Raw genomic sequence first — 23,010 nt, forward strand, 5'->3', positions numbered from 1 at the left:
TGTAGAACAGGGTTTGTACTTGCATCATGAAACTTGTGTCGATTTGTGTCATCAAATGGAAAGCACTGATTATCGAACAAGGATAAGATGATTCTTGTGTCAATGAGGTCGTTGAAGTTGACAAAGCGGCTAGCCTGCTTGCCGAGCAAATGAGCATAATTAGTTGTTACTTATAGATCCAACCAATTATATTCAATCACTCGGTAAGCATGCCTAGCCGCTTTGCCGTCTTGAACTCGTCCAATTTGTGTCTCTTGCTGGAAAGCTCCTAGAATTGTCAGAATTATCTGTTTACTAGAATTGACCAATCAATTCTATTAAACAATTCTACAAAATGCGATTAGTCGGTTAAACGCCGATTAAATAATTGGCGTTGATGAAATCGGCCCTAGACCAAAAAAAGGAAGAAGGAGATATGTGAGCGATGCGTTTATGAACGCGGAGAACACCACGCCATGTTTGCCTGAGGTATGTAACTGGATGTCTCACTAAAAACATGGCTGAATTATTGTTTCGTCGTTCAGTAAAATTTTGTGTACAGTGAAAGAACGATCTGACGTCGAACACATGTGAATTTGAAGTCATTATGACTTCGATTCATCTTGTCGTGCATCCTTTGCCAGGAACTGATGACCAACTCAATGATAGGTGAGAATTTTCATCTGCTATCGGTTTCTCATACATTACTGCATTCTAATTTATATATCATACCCGAGAAAAAATACTATTTTTTTCTTATTTCAAAGTGGTTACTGTTGCAACATGTCACGACATGTCGTGACATGTTATGTATGTGTTATTCCCATTTCTCTTCTTATTTCGCGTGTATCAGCGTAAGGAATGTACGTCTTCGTTGACATTATTCTCGCCATATTTTAATGGCAATTTATAAAAATGTGGTATCTGATAATTAATCTTGTTTTTACATGTACGCTTCAAGTCTTGTAATTGAAAAATGCAAAATATATTTGTTAAGAGATAATGAATAAATAATGCATTGTTAAAATTTGTTATCAAACTTGTAATATATTTAAATACGTTATTACTATAATGAAAAAATTATCTTGCAATAGCAATGGAAAAAAACAGTTTTATATTCTTTAATTTCAAAAAGATAATTGTCTATTTTATATATTTAATCTATTTTATGCATCTATATAGTAATATTGTATTTTATGCTTTTGTTTTAGATTGAGGGAAATAGCGGATAAAATAAATAGATATGGATTCATAACACCATTAGCTTTTAATTCTTTAAAAGCATCAATAAAACGTATTGTAGTTGGACCAAGTCATATTGCTTTTCTCACGGATGACAATAGAATAGCTAGAGTTGCATTTACAGTGCTACCAGATAGATTGGATTTGAGTAAAAATGAACCTAATAGAAAGTGAGTGAAAATGGAACAAATGTATACGACTCTACATGGTCAATAATATTGATTGATAATATTAAATCAGTAATAAGAGTTTTCTAATTCATTGATTGATCAATCATATTACGCGCAAATATGATTTTCTATAAAAGCTACATTTAATACAATCAATAAGCGAGTAATCAATCGGTAAATTTAAAAAACTCGCCCATACTGACAGTATGCATCAATATTTTTAATATTTTTATGACTTTACACTATTATTAACAATATATTTTATTTTTATATATATTATATTTTTTACTGTGACATGATGCGGCTCTTAATAAAAAGTATTTATGTTTGAGAATCAAAATCCAGATCATTGTCAATATTCTACGTGAATCCATCAATCACACACAAGTTATACACAAGTAATATTGATAATATTAATACTGACAATATTATTGACCATGTTAGGGTTACCTTATAAGAGGACAGTTTATGTAATAATCAGAAAATGTCTGTTTTATTGTAGTACAAATAAAAATCATATTGGAAACTCTAATTCTGCACCAAATGGAAATGGAAATAGCAGTAGTGGTAATAGAACAGGGATGTCACGTTCACGTGCGCGAATCATGCGTAACAGTTCCGCAATACGTGGAGGTAACAACAGTGGAGGGAGCGGAAGTGGTGGTCGTATAGGACCACCTGGAGTTATTATGGGTGGAGGAAGTGGTAGCAATTCTCGTCCTATCGCCTCTGTACCAGCACCATTTGTACCGGAAGATCTAATATCTCAGGCACAAGTTGTATTGCAAGGAAAAAGTCGCAATCTTATTATCAGAGAATTACAGGTTTAATATCAATGTTGTAAATAAAAAGAATGTAAAATAACAAAGAATTACGTAATTTAATAAAATAATTCTATTAATATTGCAGCGTACAAATCTAGATGTAAATTTAGCAGTAAACAATCTTTTATCACGAGAAGACGAAGAGGGTGATGATGCAGAAGATGCAGCAGATAGTTATGTTCCAGAAGATCTTATTTCTTTATTAGATGGTGGCTTTAGTAATGAGCATTCAGTTATAATTGATGCTGATTCTATGTTTTCTGAAGATGTATTTGGATACACTGGAATAAGGCAGTAATTAATTTTTTACATATGTTATAATTGTCAAAGTGTTAACTCAGTAAATATATATATTTACTGTAATTAACACTTTGTGACATATATACATGTAATGATTACACAGAAAAAGAGAAAGAGATAGATAGACAAGCAGATATATTTTAAAGAGATAGTTTTAAACTTTGCCGACTTGCTAGTGCTTACTAAGTTGTATAAAAGATACTTAATGTTGGTTTGCAAATCAAACGATTTCTTCAATAAATATTTTTTATTTTAGTAACATACGTTATTTATTCGTATTTATATATCACATGATGTAGAAATAAATAATGACAATATTAGCTCATTCTAATATTTCAAAAAGAAAATATTAATTATTTAGTTCATGGAGCTGAACAAACATAGAACAATAATTGAGAACATCATTCTCTAGATTTTTTAATAAAGATATTTTAAAAGTTTATCTAGTTTCGATAAATCATTTAGCAAACTTCTAAATCAAAGCCTTAGACAGTCTATCAAGTAGTTTAAAATAATTCGAAATTTTTGAAATATTAAATTTGGTGATGTAAAGATGTCAAATACAATGAAATGATACGGGTAGATTATCTCAAAAGAATCAAAATAGAAAATTGTTTACTTTCAAAAAATCAATATATTTAAGTAAATTTATTAAGTTTAGTGACTTAAAAGTCTGCAAAGTTTTAAAAAATGTATATATACTATTTATATAAAATGTGTGTGTATGTGTTTTTAAGAAAATATTTTATTTTTAGTCGTGGAAGTTCTTCGCGTCGTTTAGGTAACGACAGAGAAAACGAGCGTTCATCTCATGAAAGAGATCGAGATCGTGATAGTTTTAGCAGATGGCGAGATCGTCAATATTATGGACCGCGACGTTGGTTGGAAACTGCTCTTAAAGATTCATGGGAAAAAGATTCAGGTATTTTATAAAAGAAATTAAACACACTTTTATTGAATAGAAGATTGCAGTTTTTAATTGTTTTCTCATTTTAATATTCCAGATAACAAAAAAAAGGAATTGGCTTCGCAGAGTCCACTATGGATAGCCGAAGAATTAGAATGGTGGCACGATCGAAGTTGCGATCCAGTACCCCGCTTTGTACAAATCGCTTCGCTTTACAGTGAACTAATTGCAGTTTCCGTATCAGGACAGTTATACCAATGGAAATGGACAGAATCGGAACCATATAAAAATACAGAAGTACTGTTGCAAATGTATTGTAATTATATATATTATATATATATTTTTATTATATGCTTCACTTTTTGAAATTTTTACAGAATCCGAATGTACATCATCCAAAAACTATTCCTTTGGCATTGATAACAGAAAAGATAATTAATATATCTGCTACGGCAATTCGATGTTCTGTTAGCACAGAAAGTGGAAAGGTAGCGACTTGGCTCGATGAACTTTTAGGACATGTTGCTTCCCGCCTTGAACATCCAGCGCAAGCTTTTACTGAATTTACATTGGACAGAATTGTATCACTTCATACTTGTGCTTTATACACTGTTGCAAGACTCGAAAGTGGGACGTTATTTTGGTGGTATGAACTGTTTTAAGTTATTTAATTTATATATTATATATATGTAAAACAGACACGTTAAGATTTTTCAATATCTACATCTTTTAGGGGTGTTTTACCATTTGCACAACGTAAGAAATTGTGGGAAAAATATAAAGCTAAATCACGCAAGCATAGACCATCTACGGTCTTATCAAGTGATATCAGTTATGGAACGCATGTGTGCATGAAAAATAGTCCAGTTTATCAGCCGGGAGCTATTGGTAAGACATTAGAATCTTATAAGCTGATTTAAACATACATAAAACATAATCTGAAACAATTGCTTAACTTTGAATATATATAATTTATTTTTAAGGATTCACGATAGCTAATGGTGTACCAAAAGTGGGACAATTGCTATCGGCAGCATGGAATGTGGATGCTACTTGTAGATTCAAAATATTGCCTGCTGGTACACACGTGTCTAATGCAAACGCTGATAAACGCGAGTCTAACGGAAATGGAAGCACAGGAGTTGTAAACAAACCGAATCACAAAGAAACGGCTGATAGGCTTGATATGCCTCCTCCACCATCTCCAGCTTCGAGTACTTGTAGTGATACTGGCAGCATTACAACAAGTCATAGTAATATATATATTGGTTATTTAAATGTTACAAGAAAAAGCTACATTAAAGTATTTAGCTTGATGTATTTAGTAATAAAAATCTTTATGAAATGTAATTTTAGAACGGCAAAAACGTATGGCACCTCGAAGTGAAGGAGAACCCGATAGAAAGGACGAAGAGGATTGGCAATTGAAAGATGTTGTTTTTGTTGAAGATGTCAAAACTGTACCTATTGGTATGATTTATTTGTACTTATTAATAAAATATGTTAAAATCAGCTGAGGAGAATAGGAATATATATTAGGTGTAGTAAAAAGAAATCCATTATTTTTCCAATAGATGGCTTTAGTAATCTATATCACGCGTAGACGAGATACAGATTACTAAAGCCATCTATTGGAAAAATAATGGATTTCTTTTTACTACACCTAATATTGTGTAAGACAAAAATTTTATTGTCTCTTATTAACAGGGAAAGTTATAAAAGTTGATGGTTGCTACGTCGCAGTAAAATTCTTCTCAAAAGATTCAAAAGAGAAGGAAAAGGAAATTAAAGAGAAAGATGTTAGTACTTCAGATTTTAAAGATCTTACAACAGAAGAACCAATGAAATTATTGGCGGATTGTAGACTTTTACGTAAAGATGAACTGCAGGTAATGATCATTGCATATTACATGTAATATTAGGTCATTTAAAAAGTATTTACGTGGTTTTTTGAATGAAAAAACTGCGGATACTTTTTAAATGACCCAATATTACTAAATATTTGAAATATAATTTACATATTTATAGGTAATTAAATCATCATTGAATCCACGAGCTCCGGACTGTTTTCAAAGAACGCCTAGAAGAGTCAATATAGTGGAAGGTTCAAATGATAGCTTATTAACTATATCTACAGACGGACAAGGTATTTTTTTTTTTTTTTGAAGAATACGATAGTTTTCACATTTCAATATAGATTGTTATTTAAGATAAAAGTAAATTCTTAATGAAAAATATATATCATTATTAATCAATAAAGGATATTTATTTACAGGTGTTCATGCTATATTAAAAAGTGGAAATAAATTAAGTTATGTCGTATATAATTTAAGTACAGGAAGATATGTTCAAGATTGTTATATTCCATCTGATATTTCATCATTTTTGGGACTGCAACCTCAAAATATCAATCTTACAAGCGCAGGAGAGGTATGTTTTAATCGCATCTACAAATAAAATATATATAAGTTTTTGAAGATGATTTTTTTTTTGTATTTTTAGAATATTGAATGTTCTATGATTTTACGAGATGGTAATAATACCATTTATCCAATCGCGAAAGATTGCGCTGACGCTATACGCGATCCAAATTGGTTGGATCTAACTCCCATAAATTGTATTGGCGCAGCAACTATTCCCATTCCCAGTTGTTCCAATTCGACCAATTTAAAGAATCAGGTTGCAGTTATTGCATTAGCATTCGACAATCTTTTGCTTATGCCGCGTATATTGCGATGTGATTATGAGAGTGTGAAACAAGTATTTTGTAATTTGGAACAAGATCTAAGTAAGTGTGTAATAAACATATAAATGTAAATTTTTTTTTTATACATTATGTATAGGAAATTTCACAAAAATACATATGCGTAATATGTTTTCCTATTTTGTAGAGAACAACTTGACACATTCAAGTGCAAATTTACAAATTCAAATGATATTGAAGGAACGCTGCGATGGGAATCGAAATATACTTCACGCTTGTGTCAACATGTGCTCACCAACTTCTAATAAAGAAACTGAACAAGGTAACGTATTCAGTACAGTATTCATTATGATTTTATAATATGAGTGTGTAAAGTATGTGTAGATATTTTAAAAAAGGTAATATTTTGTTTTAATGTACGAGAATTCAAATATGGAATGAAACTCTTTTTGTGTAAATACAATTAGCATTGATAGACATTTTATACCGAGTGACGTATTTACACTGAAATAGAAGCACAGACTTTTATATATTACACTAAACTGCTAGAAACAATGCTAGGCAATAACGATAGGAATAGTATAGAAATAAGCAATATAATTGTCACCTCCTGTTGCACAATGCTGCAAAAAAATAAAAGGCCAATCTGATTGCATATAGACTGTAGTATATACTCTTCTAACTATTTCAAAGTTATAGCATATGTAAACAAAATGAAAAATCTGAACGATCGAAAAATCTGATTGATAGGCGATAGATCCAGAATTTCAACCCGTCAAAAATTTACCGCGACTTATGGGTATATATTTGATGGTAGTCCGCGTGGATACACACTTATTCAGTGATATTTAGAAATTAATATCTCCTAAAGTATTGCGAAAATTGCAAAAAAGGTAAAGGATTTTTTGACTCAGTTCAGTCTGCTCTACCTACTCACGAGAGACGATCTCATAACATACCCTTTATATTCATTTATTACTTACATAATTTGATTGGTTGTTTCCAATGTACTATCGCCATTATGCATAATATTTTACTTTATCTTATTACATCATAGTGTAATGTATAGAAGTCTATGAGATGCCTCCATTTGTCATTTGATATAAGTACATAACGTTGATTTGCACTTACATGAAATATGTCTTATTTATATTTGAACTCTCGTATCATGTGTACTTGATTGATTTTTATATTTAGTTTGTTTTTTTGTTACAGTTATTGAACGTGAGTTAGTATCAAATACAGTAGATGGAACTTCCGCACCTATTGAAGAGCCAATTCCGACATTAAGTTGGCCACCAGAAGCATTTGATAATACATCAGGAGAAGAGGATAGTTTATTAAGCATAGGTGCTGCTAGTATATCTATGATGAAGTCTGGTAAGTAATACCTCTTCGTGTTTGTCTATATTTTAAAGTGGCAATTTGATTTCAATTGGCGTGTAGTTATACAGGGTGCATCACCAAAACCGAACAAATTTCAGTTTAAATTTTCCGCTATATTGTGCCTCCGCCAGAGATTATTGTTGGCGTCCGAGAAAGCCTGATGCTTCTAGTAAAGTCATATTCTCAAAATGACCGCGATGTTGAAACCAAGTGCGAAGTAATCGAAGAGCCGCGATCGTCGAAGACCTTCGCGCTCAACAACGGAAATAATTTCGTTCTTTCGATACCCGAGATCGACCGTTTATGACGTTGTAAAATATACGGCTTTAGAACAGTCCAATGAAGGTTCCAGTATGCCAGCGAGGAAGAGTCACTCGAAAGAACGCACCGCGAGGACCCCGTAGTCATTGACGGCTCAAACACTAATTTCGGATGACCCAGAACAATCGTTGCGCGTTCTGATGGATGTAGTGAAGCCGTGGATGAAAACTGTGGCGTCCGGAAGGCCATATGTTTTTCAGCAGGACGGTGCACCGACTCATGCGAGTCATTTGATTCAAAATTGGCTCTCAGACAACATCGATATGTTTTGGTCCAAGGAATTCTGGCCTCCCAATAGCCCAGATTTAAATCCCTTGGACTACTACATATGGAGCGTAGTTGGGGTCACAAACAAATCTCGGCATCCCAATGTGACATCATTAAGGACCGCTATTGAGGTAGCATTTGTCGACATGGATAGCGTGTGTGCGAACGCTTCAGATTGAGAATAGAGATCGTCACTTAAGCTAATGGGGGATATATCGAATAATTGCACTCTACAGGTGCCATGTAAAAGGATTTTTTGTAATATTTAATTTTTCATTAAAAATATTTTGTTTAAAGAAATTGTTCGATTTGTCCGGATTTTGGTGACGCACCATGTATATTTGAGATCTGATTTAAAATATATATAGATATTCTAACATTTAACTTTATTATTATATAAACGCTTCTCTTTTATTTATTAGTTATGATGTATTCATACAAGCTATCCTGTAAACTTCCTCTAAACTTATATTTGGTTTCACTTTATGCATGCGCGTGTAATATAATTCGCGCGTGTAATATAATGTTCTTAATAAATAAATGTAATATAATTGTTCTTAATAAATAAATAATTGTTCTCTTTTTATTATTATTTCAGGTGTTGGAGCTACATCTAATAATACATACATTATAGATTCCGTTGAAAGACGACATAATGCACTGTATATATTGAAATACATGTGCGAAAATAATATTTTGATACCGCACCTAAGGGAATTACTAACGGCAAAGTATGATTAAAATTCGAATATAATTCTAAAAAGCAAGATCAAATATATTTATTGATGCATTAACATTCTCTTTTCTTCTTTAACATTTTCTTTTACGTTAATTTTTGTATCTTTTTACATGTAAAAAGGGATGGTCAAGGACAAACACCACTCATGCTCGCCGTATCAGTTCGTGCGTATCATGCAGCTCTTATTTTATTGGATACTATACAAAGAGTTGGCAAAGATGCTAAAGATACTTCAGTTATGATACTGCCAGCTGATGCCAGTCCAGATCTATCTCCACTGTTTGTTACTTGTTGCAATGACACATGTAGTTTCACGTGGACAGGAGCAGAGCATATTAATCAAGTATTGAATATATGTATTTATGTGTGTAAGAATGTAGATTTATATGTAGAAATCTTTTTATTAAAATAATAATTTTTATTTTAAGGATATTTTCGAATGCAGAACATGCGGTTTAACAGGATCTTTGTGTTGCTGCACTGAATGCGCTCGTGTTTGTCATAGAGGTCATGATTGCAAGCTCAAGAGAACCTCACCTACAGCATACTGTGATTGTTGGGAAAAATGTAAATGTCGTGCTCTTATTGCTGGTCATCAAGGTGCGAGATATGACTTGCTATGTCGTCTTGTAAATAGCACTGATCTCGCCACGAAAATTAATTCACGGTAAATTATACAATTATGCATAAATATTCATATAAATATGTAAGAAGAAGACTTATTTTTATTCTAATAACATGTATCTTATATATGTCTTGTTCAGAGGTGAAAGTATCTTATTATTCCTGGTACAAACAGTTGGAAGACAATTAGTCGAACAACGTCAATTTAGATCAGCACCTAGACAACGATCAACTTCAGCTAGTCGTAAAGCGCCTACTTCAGACGGTACGCACTCTATAGTCTTTATATTTTAATTATACAAATTCAAAACTTTACGAAGAGAATTTTTATTTTGTTATATATCCTTGTTTTATAGTATAAATAATAAATTTTGTTTTACCAGGGTTGAGAAATAACGCATTATTTGTAACTCATTGCAATTATCTCTTCAATAACGACTTTATATTTTCTTATTTGTAAAGTTAACGCAGTTAATTTTTTAGATAACAAATATAATTGTTACTTTTATTGTTACTTATACAACATATGTGTATAGAACGTGAGAGTTTTAAAAAAAGAAAGTTATGTTTGGTCATATTGCGATTAATTATAACCATTATAGATTTCGTGCTGACTGGTCAATTAGCATTTTATCACAGACAATTGAATAGACAATTGAATCATTACTCTAAAAAAAGATGATCAAAATTTGATGAAAAAGTAACGGAAATTGTAATAACTCATTAATTTTTAAATAACAATAATAAGTTACTTTTTTAATTAGAAACAAATAATGGTAACGAGTTATTTTTATAAAGTAATTTTTCCAACCTTGTTTTTTACGTTGTTACATTTATATATTCAAATAACAATAACCGATTTAAGGCTAATTTATATTCATATAAATTGACATAATTATGAAACTAAAATTGCATAATTTTTGTTATAGGTTTAGGCGCAGAATCGGACATGCCAGATCATGATTTGGAACCTCCTCGATTTAGTCGAAAAGCACTCGAAAGATTGTTGAATGATTGGCCAGCTGTTCAATGTATGATCATGTCAGGCGTTTCTGAGAATGGTACCGATCAATTATTTGGTGATCAAGGGCAATTATGTCGGCAGAGTGGTACCGCGTTACTAGATAAATTTACGCATTCCTTACTTGTTAAATGTAGTGCCGAAGTAAGTGAAATACATGATTATCAATTACAACATTCTTATAACATTTACTTTATATTGAGCGAGATTGATAATTAATACTGCGATCGAGAGCGAATTTTAATTTTTATATATCTTATCTATAATATTTCCAATGTTAGTTTTGTTCACATTGATAATGATCCAACAGGGATCGAAATGTTTGTTTTTGTTTTGTTTGTTATCGGCAAATTAAAGTTTTAACTAGATGACATGTTTATTTATTAATGATTGCTAATTTTCATTTACAACTTGTTTTTCTGTTTTTTAAGTGAAATATGATGTATGGTGGATGCAAGTAATTGCATATACATAATTTTTTCTTTATGTAGATTATACACTAACAAATTTTATACAATATTTATAGATGCTCGATACATTACTTACCACTTTGATCAGAGAATTACAAGATGAGACTGTGCCTGGACGACAAGAGGAAGCGAATAATGTAGCGCGTCGATTCGTAAGATCCGTTGCGCGCATATTTGTCATCTTTACTATAGAAATGGCACCGAACACGACAAAAAGGCGAAGGTAAAAAAATCACATGTATTCATGTGTTTAGTTATATATGGGGTGCTTCATTATCTCTTCATTATATTTTGGGATTAACGCTTTCATAATTTTGATTGATTGTATAACATTATTCCTCAATGAAAAAAAATCGAAAATCCGAAAAATTTTGTTTCCTTAGTAATTAACAAGGAAAGTATTGTGAAATAAAGCCCACGTGATTAGCGTTGTTCTTTGAACAATATATTCGTGAATTAATTGAATGAATCATCATAATATCTTTATTAAGATTGAGAGAGAGAGAGAGAGAGAGAGAGAGAGAGAGAGAGAGAGAGAGAGAAATATTTTTATTTTTTGCATTTTTCCAGCACAAGTCAGGCCTCGCAACCTTTAATGAAATGTCGGAAAGTTTTCCAAGCATTAATCAAATTGGCTGTAGAAGAATTATGTGAGACAGCAGATTCATTGATAGCACCAGTCAGATTGGGCGTAGCACGTCCAACCGCACCCTTTACGTTAACGAGTTCTGCTATCGAAGTGATTAATGGATCAGAGGAACTATTTTCTATAGAGCCACTGATACCTCACAGTGGCGTCAGTTCACAAACGTTGGATGCAGCGCTACAAACGCAACAAGGAAACAATAATATTACTATCTCAAGAGGAGATGTTTCTGCTGTAGATGAAGCAGAAGGTGGAGAAGGTATGAGGAAGGAGTTTTTCTAATTTATATGTGTAACATGTTTTTAATCAATACATGTTTTTAATCGCATAAAATACATGACAAATAGAAGTCCCTATGGATATGGATGGTGATATGAGTGAACACGAGGAATCTGGGGTTTCTGGAACTGCTACCAATCAGCCCCTTGGTGAGGTTGATTCGAATGCCGGTGGTGTTGGTGAGGAACAAGCGGGAGACGGCGAATCAGACACGGAATTGGATCTCTTAGCCGAAGCGGAAACTGAATCCGATTCGGATGATAATCATAGTAATCAAGATGCAGCGTCGGCGCAACGTAGTGTGCAAACGGGTGCGACTGCGGGATCTGATGGTGGAATGGGATCGATATTACTGTTTCCCGAGGACGAGTCAGGAGAATCTAGCCAACAGGAGGACGATGAGAGTGAAGCGGGGGAAACGGATGAGCAAGACAACGAGGAATTTCAAATTGGTGATGAACAATTAGAGCGCAGGAGGTAAACTGTTCTCAATCTTTTCTTAATTGTGCCATTATCTTAGTTATATATTTTTCTTTTCTCCATTGTATCATTGATGTAAACAAGAACGACTGATAAAATATCGAACAAGGAAATATTCGCTTCTTATTTTTTAGATATAGGATTTAATTGGAAAAAAGGCTTTTTTATTAGAAAAATTTGAAAAATCTGGAATTTTCAGAGAATTTCGTTTTTATCTTTGAAAATCAGGAATTTTTAGATATTTGGAATTTATTGATAGTTAGGATAATTTTTAAAATTTTGTTTTTAAATTTAAAATCTACTTTTTAAAAAAATTATATTTTTGATTTTTTTTATAATGCGAAATGTCAACAATTGGTTAACAATAAGTATATCATACACATCCGCGTACATTTACATATACTCTCGTGTGACTTATGAGTTTTTATTTTATTTTAAAAAATTAGAATGACAGAAGAAAACAGACTAACAACAGAAGGGTATAGTACTCGTTACTATACTTGTAGTCATATTATCTTTCGTTATATTATCTTAAGTTTCTTTTTTACATACACACACACACACACACACACACACGCGCGCGCGCGCGCGCGGCTTCAGTTCTAAAAAAAAAAGAATATAGAAATCCTGTATCCAGTTTTTGGAATCCCTGTTTTTTACTTAATTTAATTAATCTATAATACAGACTATATTGTACGCATTGCTCTAATTTATTTCAAAATTGCATTAAAATATATCTATAAAATATTCGGAAACTATAACGTCACTTCTTTGTTTCAGTGGAACCTCCGGTCATTTGCATCGTAATAATCTCGCGCCCGTGTACATGCAGTGGGCAATACGTAATCGCGAATCGAATACGCGTACAGCAGGATTGCGAGTGACGGGCGGAAGCAATCTGGTATTTATTGACCCTGCATCTTTGAGACGCACCACTGCCACGTCGGCTGTCGCGACCGCGCAGGAACCCATAACCATGGGGACTACTGCTAGTTGCTTGGCACGAGCCTTCGGAATTGTCATTCGACAGATCGCCGATTTATTGGTCATGATGCAAGATTATAAGAATTTAGCGCCTGCCTTACCACGTTTGATGGAGATTACTTTTCAGGACGCTCTAAATTTGCAGGTATGCAAATGCTCATTATCTTAATTTTTTGATTTGAACTATTGTTATTCGTAAAACGAATTGTGTTCTGTCACAGTCATATTTAGAAGCGCATCTAAAGCCTACGTGGGACTGGTTGCTTACGGTGATGGACGCTACGGAAGCGCAACTAAGATTCGGAGTATCTCTGACGCGTAGCGCAGACCCGACTCACCCAGAACACCCTCTTAATAACACTCCATCTCTGTCAGGCGGTAATTTTAGTGGTCTACTAAACACAGCCGCTCTTTCGCTGACTCTGCAAGGAAATACAAATCGAAATCCTCGCGGTGGTATTGCTACGACGAGCTCAAATATCTCCACTCCTCAAGCTTCAACACGACTCACCGTTGGTTTTGCAGGCGTTGGCGAGCCTCCAAGGAGCAACAGAGAACGTGAAGGTTTATATTCGAATTTTTATTATACTTTACAAAACCTTATTTTTATTTTTTGAATATCACGATGCTTTTGACGTATTTTAGAATATGTAACTCTATTGCTGGTAGAACAAGAGATTTATATAGTCAAATTGAAGATGAAAGTTTCAAATCTATTTCAGGGATAGGATCATGATTCTCCGTTTAAATATTAATTACTATGTTTGAGATGTAGAAAAAATTAATTTATAAAAAGAAATTTATTAAAAGTGTGAAAATATCCTGTGTCTTTATAAACAAATTCGAAAATTTCAAATTTTACCATGATTCTTCGAAGAAATAGTTTATTTTCTGCTCTAATTTTTCTCAAGATACGTTGTACTATAGATTTAGCTTAAAACGAGCTCAAATCTCCACTCTTTAACTTAAAATAGATTATTAAAAAAATGTTATTCACAAAAAAACTATAACAACAATAAATAACGTCAATTTTTATGCGAAAATTGGAATTTTATGTTTTTGTTATCATTTTTGTAATCACCTTTTTTTAATGATCTATTTTAGATTTAATGTGTAGAATGTCCTGATGAAAAAACTAGACCAAAAAATAGCAAATTGTTTCCTTAAAACTCATGAAATCATGACAAAATGCACTTGAAATTTTCGAGTCTATTTTTAATGACATTCATTTGTAGAAAATTTTTATATTTTTAATAAATTTTGTGTTACAAATTAATTTTCTACATCTCAAATATAGTAATAACTAACTCGTAAATGGAGAAATACATCTATTTATTTCTTTCCCTGAAATCCGCAAATTTCTCTTTTGATTTCACCATGTAAATCTCCTGTCTTCTTTTAAGCTTCATTCAAATTGAAACAATGTTGAAAACATATATCGTCGAATGTATCAAAATTAAATTTTGAATTCAAGAAATTGCAGAGTACATTTGATGATATATTATATATTCGGTGACATTATGTCGGATAATATTGTAAACATTATTATTTACATAAATATTAAAAGCAACATGTAGATAACATATCAATGACAATATTACTTACAAATTTATATTTTCGATCCATGTCATCAACATATGATGAATGCTTAAGAAATTTTTGTTGACATACATCACTACATTATATTAAGTGTTGGTCCATATTGGGGTTTAGACAAATAAACAATATTAAGACTTTAAACAAATCAAATTTTACTAATTATTCGGCATCATCATATTCAGCGACTTAAAAACTATAAGATTATATATATAATTTATGTTACTTTTTGCAAATTGGTCTATTTTACATCATTCTTTAATCCTATTATATTCTTTAATATTATCAAAGAATTACAAAAAGGAATGTCGTAATCTGTGTTTTCAGGTGGCGATGCGCACTCGGCAAGACGTGAATTCTTATCATATTGTCTGTCTTTAATGCGTGCCCACAATAGCGAACATAGAGATAGCTTGCCAGTATTGGATGTTTCTGCTTTAAGACATGTCGCTTATGTGTTCGATGCACTCGTGTATTATATGCGTTCTCTTTCAGAACCACTCGCTTCCAGAAGCGAGACTCAGAAGGAATCGTCCAGTTATTCCAGTTGGAATGACCAGGTTTGTGGAATTTGATCAGTTTCAAATATGCGCTTTACTTTTTTGTAAACACGATATTTAAGTAGAAATTGAAATCGATATATGTAAATATTTGATATGAATTTCTATCTTGATGTTACTATAAACATGATTTTTTTTTGCGACATTCAATTATATTCGATTAGCAACAAAGTTCTTTTTCGAGTACTGAAAGTAACGAAAATTGTACTCTAATTCCATTGAATTTTATTAGGATGAGAACGACAATGATGAAGGTGAGGAATATAATTCGCCAGCACCAACTGCCATGGAAACTGATTCTGTAGATTATCCGGATTTACTTCAAGTACCTATATGTGGCTCTGGAAATCACAGCAATTCGGCTCCTAAAGGAAGAAAACATCCTTTTCTGCAGAGATCAGATTCTACCTTATGCCTTGGTTGCCCGCCTCTAGATCCGTTTGATACCGTAATGAGTGAAGCGTTGCCGTTAGCTGATCAGCCACATTTATTGCAGCCACACTCAAGACGTGAAGATCTATTTGGTATTCCGAGACAACCAACTTGTTCTAATGTAGGTGGATCTAGTCAGAATCCTTTGGAAGGTTTGCCAACGAGATTAGGTCTCTCTGCGCGTGGTATGGACAGTCAAAATAGCACGGTAACTCCAACGTTCAGTCAAGTTGTGCAAGGACCAAATTCTAACATAGACTCGAGAAGAAATTCTATTTCTGCAGGAGATCTAAATTCGAGTTCCATCAAATACGCGGTAATATATATTTTTTAATAATAATATTAAAGCATTCTTACATGAGCTGCTGCAATTTTTTACCAGCGATATGTTAAGAAATTACATGAATTATTAATTTATGTTTCAGGAGAAACTAAAATTATCTACTCATGCTAACGAAGGACACTCGTCTCTCGTAACGGAACAAATTATTGATAGAGCACCAATTATAGTATCTACAAATAATCAAAGTGATACAGCAACTAGCACCAAAGGCAAAGATATATGCAAAAATAATAGAAGCGTTATAGTTAGAGCTGGAACAATGTCGGTGAGCGTCACGATACTATACTATACTATGTATATTGAGCAAATTAATATCAATATTTAATATTTATCGCTCCGCAATTTATTCTCTGAAGGAATCAAACACGAATAAAGTTGGGGCGCCGGAGATATTAGTTGTTCCAACCGTCGAAAGCCAAAATGTATCCGAGGAAGTTGACCCAGCTGCCACGAGCCACGAGATATCCGCTCATGAAACTGTTGAAACGAGTCCAGTAGAATCCGCCAGAACGGTATCATCGATTGGAACGAATATTTCTCATAATATTTTGCTAGGACGATGGCGATTATCATTAGACTTGTTCGGACGAGTCTTTATGGAAGACGTAGGTTTAGAAGCTGGATCCGTGGTATCTGAATTAGGAGGATTTCCCGTGAAGGAGGCTAAATTTCGCAGAGATATGGAAAAACTTAGAAATTCACAACAAAAAGATATTACTATAAAGGTAATGTATAATATAACAAAAAGTAACATATAACTTATCTAAAGAATAATATTGTAATTATCACAAATATAAGCTTCAAGTACAAAAAATGAATAATTACGTAATTGGCCAATAGGTGGAAAGAGATAGAACACAGTTGCTAGTACAGACAATGAAAGAATTAAATGCGCAGTACAATATATATAATAGAAGAGCTTCTTCGAATACTCCTCCTCTGGCAGTAAGTCGAGTTAAAGTCTTTTTCAAGGATGAACCTGGCGAAGGAGCTGGCGTTACCCGAAGTTTTTACACAGCGATTGCCGAAGTTCGTAATAAGCCGAAATATAGAATTAATCAGGTTGATTTGATTGCGAAAACTTTATTATACTTATATTTATTTTCAGGCATTGCTCGCAAATGAAAAACTCCCGAATCTCGAAGCAGCACAAATAGAATCGAAATATACGCAATACAATGTTATGCAGAAGCTGAAAAGCAGAGATCGTGACCGTGATCTTAGACGACAGGTATGTTTTGTCGATGTGAGATTAATCACTGATTGATTCTCATCACATGGATATTGTTTCAGAATACGCGCTCTTCCGGAAAATGTCGCGAGACGCGTCGCGCTTTATCCTTTGACGCCCGTTCCTTCCATCCTTCGAATACGATCGAGGGAAATAATAGTTCGACACCTGGTAGCTCGTCGAGCACTCATCCTTTGCCGATAAATCATCCAAATAATGATCACTTAACTACGAATCAGCAACAACTTGGCGAGAGATTGTATCCCAAGGTTTCGTATGACATTTGCCAAATTTACATTTATTTTGCGAAGAGTAAAATGTAAATTCATTAATTTTGACATTGTTTCTTTTGTATTGTATATATAATTACTGCTTACTTACCATAGGTGCACGCTATACGACCAGCGTTGGCTGAAAAAATAACTGGTATGTTGTTGGAATTGTCGTCATCCCAGTTATTGCTGTTGTTGGCTTCGGAAGAAGCTCTCCGACAGAGAGTGGAAGAAGCATTTGACTTGATTCATACTCATACTCAAGATTTGACTAGTGAAATGCTGGATCTCGATGTATTCAGCTTAACCGAACGATGCGCGGCAAGTAAGAAGAAAATGGAAAATAGTATTCTGGATGATACGGAGGACAATGCTCCGCTCTTTTATTCTCCTGGTAAACGTGGCTTTTATACGCCAAGGCAAGGCAGAGGTAGCTATGAACGGATGAATGCATTCAGGAACGTAGGCAGGTGAGTTTAAAATGTCCCAGTGATGGTGTATTCTTTTCTTCTATACATGTATATTTATTAGTAAAAATCAAACTCAAAATCTACTTGTATTTTTCTCAGACTTATAGGACTGTGCCTCTTACAAAATGAGCTTTGTCCATTATTTTTGAATCGCCATGTAATCAAATATATCCTAGGAAGGCCTATACGTTTCCATGATCTTGCATTTTTCGATTCTGTTATTTACGAAAGCTTGCGACAATTGGTTATCGATGCTGAAACGAAAGACAGTAACAGCTTGTTTTCCGCATTGGATCTTACATTCAGGTATAACTTTTCACTTGTTTCGTGTTTATTGTCTCTTTTTAAATATTTTTTTTAAGATATTCACATATATTGGGTCATCTAAAAAGTATCCGCGGTACTTTGTCATTAGATATATGACCATCAACACACATCTAGTGACAAAAAACCGCGGATACTTTTTAGATGACCCAATATAATACATGTTCACAAATAAGTGTAATGTATACCTATTTTGCGTGCGTGCGTGCGTGCATGTATAAATTGTGAGAATAGGAACAAACTTGTCTTATAAGTTTCACGACATACGAAGTTATATAATGTTGATGAATCTGAAAGCAAGTCCTGTTTTTTTTTAAACAAAGTTAAATGAATTTTCTTATCGATTTTTTTCGTTATTCAATATATAAAAGTGTTAAAGTTGAAAAAAAATTTATGAAATACAATAATACAAATAAAACAATGAAAAATAAAAGAAGGCTATATGAGCCAATGCTAATTGTTAAATTAATTATTGAAATTTAATGATTCTTGTGGAACATATACAAAAACGAAACAAACATTTCAACCTTTCACGCTCATTTTCAGTATTGAAAAATAAATAATGATCAGATTCGTAACGGAACAATTAAATTATTCGATCATATTCGGTACATTGCATATTCAAACAAATTTAACATAAATTTGGGAGTAAGAATATAAAATTGTTAACAAAAAGTACACACGTATTCTAATTAACAGCAATTCTTTCTTCAGATTAAACCAATGCAGTTTTATAAAGTGTTCAGTCATTGGACAATGTAGTTGTCCTCAATATGTTTTTTTTTTTTTTAAATAAGCAGATAGTCAATTGCAATTACATCACCGAAAGTGATAATTATTATATCTATTTCCTCAAACGTATTCTATTATTGTTAAAATGATAGCGTTTTCTCTTAGGGTACACTGGGAGTAGCCTCGCACCGCACGCCAGTTACGTGTAAGCGCTACACTACACTATACTAATGGTTCACATCACTCTAATGTACATTACATCATTATTACGTTGTTCCCGCTTGACTTCCATTTTCAAATTTTAAATATCACACTGGCTCTACACTCTTTGAGAGCTAAATCTCACTTCGTGCACTAAAATTTGCACTATACCGTAGCCACGGAAACACGGTACACTAAATGAGTTCGCTTACCACCAGCCAAGGAAACACGGTACACTGGCTGAATGTTGCACTAGTGAGCGATAATGCAACCAAGAGAAAACGCTATAAGTTGCAATTAATTAACAGAACCAAATAACAATCCATAATTTTGTACAAATTAGTGATATGACTGGAACTTTACATACGTAAAAAAATAATGATCGTTAACTCTCGAACGTCTAAATACAAATGACTTATTTTTCAACACTGAAAATGTCAAAATCACTTAGTGAGAGATTGAAACGTTTATTTCGTTTTTATACATATTCTACAAAAATTATTAAACTTTAGCAGTTAACAATTAGCGTTGGTTCACATAACTTCGTTTATTTTTAAAAAATTTATGAGATATTTTATATTTTAATTTGAGACATATTTCAAAATATGAAATATCTCGTCACAATCTTTATTTCTTGGTGAATTTATTTTATTCTAAGGGAGAACAGGAGATTTATGTAATCGAATTAGAGGAAAAATTTGAAAATTTATTATAGGAATAAATGGGTACACTTTTCTGCGTTTAGATGTTATTTATTATTATATTTGACATGCAGAAAATTAATTTATAATATAAAATTTATTAAAAAGGAATTTCTGTCATTGAAGACAGGCTCGAAAATTTTCGATGTTTTGTCATAATTTTATGATTTCTAAGAAAGCAATTTGCTATTTTCTGATCTTGAAGTTTTTATCAGTATACTCTGCTCTATAAATTAAATCCAAAATAAGTCATTAAAATAATTTATTATAAAATGATAACAACATAAATAATACTAAAATTAGAGTGTTATGTTGTTTCCGTTTGGTAATAAATCTTTATAATGCTCTACTTTAAACTTGATTTGTAAGACAAAGTATCCAGGAAGAGGAAAATTCAAAAAATTGCAAATTGCTTCCTTACAAATTACGGAATTGTGGTAAAATACAAGGCACGCAAAATTTTTGAGCATGTTTTGCATGTTAAAAAAATTATATTTAATAACACAATAAGTTTTACATTACAAATTAATTCTATACATTTCAAATATAGTAATAAGATAATATAAATAGAAAACTGCGTCCATTTATTCTTTTTCTTGAAATAAAATCACGAATTTCGTCTTCAATTTGGCCATAAATATCTCTCGCCTGAATATTTTATACAAAAAAGTGAAAAAAACAAAATCGATTGTAATGTAAATAAAAATAATTCTAATCGCATTTTTTAAAAGTCTGTAGTTGCTCATTATGCGAGTTGTATGTCACATACTTATACAATTACAAATTTTCTTAAATATAGGAAATACAAGAATAATAATAATTCTTATATTCCTTATTTTTATAACTATAATGCTTTTATACAGGGTGTTTGAAGTAACGATAAAACTCTTGCATAGGGATAGAATGGACTAGACTGAATCGAAAAGTCCTCTACCATTTTGCAATTTTTGCAATAATTAACAAAATATCAATTACTAAAATCATCAAATATTGATTTTCAATAATTTTTTACGCAAATACTGTCAACTTTACAGAAATACAGCAAGAGACAAAAATTGTTTTTTTCCTTTTCATAGAGCTTCAAGAAATTTTTCAGAATTTTTTATCAATTTGTTAGTAGTGCATTTTCTTATTGGCAACTATTTTTCCAACATAAGAAAATGCGGTGCTAAAAAATTTGTATATATAAAATGAGGCGAAAATGAAAATTGAATAGAAAATATTATTATAGAAAATTATGGTTCCGTTTAAAAAAATTCGCCAAAGATATTATAAAAAGACCGCACTGTTTATAAAATAAATGTTATATACGTATACTTATATATATATATATTTTGTATGTACTACTACTATAAGAAACTGTGATATAAAACATATTCCTTCAAAATGCTTCATTTTCAATATATTTGAGGATTTTAATATTTTCTCCAAATTCTATATATACAATTTAAATATCTAACATTATTCTGCATTTTAGTATCGATTTATGTCCCGAGGAAGGAGGTGGCTCAATTGAACTTGTGCATAACGGCCGCGACATGGAAGTGACTGCAAGCAACGTATATGATTATGTACGGAAATATGCAGAAGTTCGTATGATCAAAGTTCAAGAAAAAGCTTTGCATTCTATGCGTGAGGGAGTTTTTGATGTCCTTCCCGAAGGAGCGCTTGATGGTTTAACGTCAGAAGATTTGAGACTTCTTCTGAACGGAGTCGGCGACATCAACGTATCGGTTCTAATATCGTATACATCATTTAACGATGAGTCCGGCGAATCGACGGAGAGATTAGTTAAATTTAAACGTTGGTTATGGTCCATCGTTGAAAAAATGTCGCATGTAGAAAGGCAAGATTTGGTAAGAATTGTGACAAATTTCCTTACTCTTAATTAAAAATTATGTGAACTTTTTGTGAACTGGCAAATTCTATCGAATTAATACTTACAAAATATATCTCTATCGCAGGTATATTTCTGGACTGGTTCTCCGGCGCTACCAGCAAGCGAAGACGGTTTCCAACCAATGCCGACCGTGACAATTCGGCCGGCGGACGACGCGCATCTACCAACTGCAAACACATGTATCTCTCGATTATACGTTCCACTGTACAGTTCCCGTCATGTCTTGCGACATAAGCTACTTCTCGCTATTAAATCAAAGAACTTTGGATTTGTATAAACTCAATTCTGTGACTACTTGTATGTATACAAGTTTGAGTCACATTATTGATGATATGAAACGAAGTTGTACGTTGTTATTTTTTTTTCTCCTCTAGAAACCATTTTTAACATTTATAAATTTATAAAGGTGTAATTACGGATTATGATTTTTTGTTCCTAAAAAAAATTTTTCTTCGTAAGTTTTACATCGTATAAAGTGTCGTCATACTTACCCTCCTTCCATTTCGTCCTCGCCTCATTCTTATACATCCACTCATTCTCTCATTCATTCATTCACTCACTCAGTAAACAAATAAAATTTTTAGAAACATATAGTGTGAAATTTTACTTGCCTATTTTAAATTTTAATTTATACAATCTTTTTTTTACTTTACATATATTCTGTTTGAATTGATTTGATGACAGTCGATTCATTTCTTTCATATATAATTTTAATGCTCTTAAAAAGTGGCATCCGATTGGATACGAGCTATTTATAGTGCTTGAAAATAGAAAGTTTCTAGGATTGATATTCATAGTCGATTTTTATTTCAAGACCGTATTAGCATCTTAAGTAATGTCTTAAGATGCTAATACAGCCCTGTGATTCGTGACACCTCAAGATAGAACTTAAAACGGTCTTAAAT

At 32.5% G+C, this 23,010-nt stretch overlaps 2 protein-coding genes across 5 annotated transcripts in view; one reads left to right on the forward strand and one right to left on the reverse strand.

Annotated features, from left to right (window-relative positions):
* On the forward strand, window positions 1–22,694 carry hyd (E3 ubiquitin-protein ligase hyd). Its single transcript, XM_087413420.1, has 37 exons — window positions 1–648; window positions 1,191–1,391; window positions 1,894–2,215; window positions 2,301–2,509; window positions 3,271–3,437; window positions 3,520–3,719; window positions 3,800–4,068; window positions 4,156–4,310; window positions 4,406–4,675; window positions 4,779–4,892; window positions 5,130–5,311; window positions 5,451–5,568; window positions 5,698–5,852; window positions 5,925–6,210; window positions 6,314–6,448; window positions 7,342–7,506; window positions 8,699–8,831; window positions 8,960–9,182; window positions 9,268–9,506; window positions 9,604–9,728; window positions 10,393–10,628; window positions 11,011–11,177; window positions 11,525–11,859; window positions 11,948–12,356; window positions 13,140–13,488; window positions 13,565–13,907; window positions 15,267–15,499; window positions 15,732–16,247; window positions 16,357–16,539; window positions 16,631–16,999; window positions 17,115–17,303; window positions 17,383–17,505; window positions 17,568–17,774; window positions 17,892–18,247; window positions 18,347–18,553; window positions 21,683–22,061; window positions 22,170–22,694. The coding sequence occupies exons 1-37, from the start codon at window positions 587–589 to the stop codon at window positions 22,380–22,382; spliced, it is 8,544 nt and encodes a 2,847-aa protein (XP_087269546.1). The 5' UTR covers window positions 1–586; the 3' UTR covers window positions 22,383–22,694.
* The window catches only part of LOC105146899 (uncharacterized), a 15,405-nt gene continuing 13,071 nt past the window's right edge, over window positions 20,677–23,010 (reverse strand). For 2 of the 4 annotated variants that reach the window (XR_015547418.1, XR_015547416.1), the window contains 2 exons: window positions 22,150–22,272; window positions 20,677–21,941 (listed from right to left, as the gene is read on the reverse strand). The gene's annotated coding sequence lies outside the window, so the exon portion shown is untranslated. Of the gene's footprint in view, window positions 21,942–22,149; window positions 22,273–22,716; window positions 22,884–23,010 lie in introns of all 4 variants that reach the window. The other 2 variants (XR_015547415.1, XR_015547414.1) reach the window with 2 other exon arrangements.

This window comes from Acromyrmex echinatior, chromosome 1 (genome assembly GCF_024713525.1).
Source record: "Acromyrmex echinatior isolate Ae372 chromosome 1, ASM2471352v2, whole genome shotgun sequence".
NCBI lineage: Eukaryota > Metazoa > Arthropoda > Insecta > Hymenoptera > Formicidae > Acromyrmex > Acromyrmex echinatior.

Excerpts from the sequence above, each read along its gene's own strand:
- hyd (XM_087413420.1), top strand. The coding sequence starts at position 587 with ATGACTTCGATTCATCTTGTCGTGCATCCTTTGCCAGGAACTGATGAC. Across the intron at positions 3,438-3,519 it reads TTCATGGGAAAAAGATTCAG|ATAACAAAAAAAAGGAATTG; the intron begins GTATTTTATAAA and ends TTAATATTCCAG. Across the intron at positions 17,304-17,382 it reads TTTACACAGCGATTGCCGAA|GCATTGCTCGCAAATGAAAA; the intron begins GTTCGTAATAAG and ends ATTTATTTTCAG.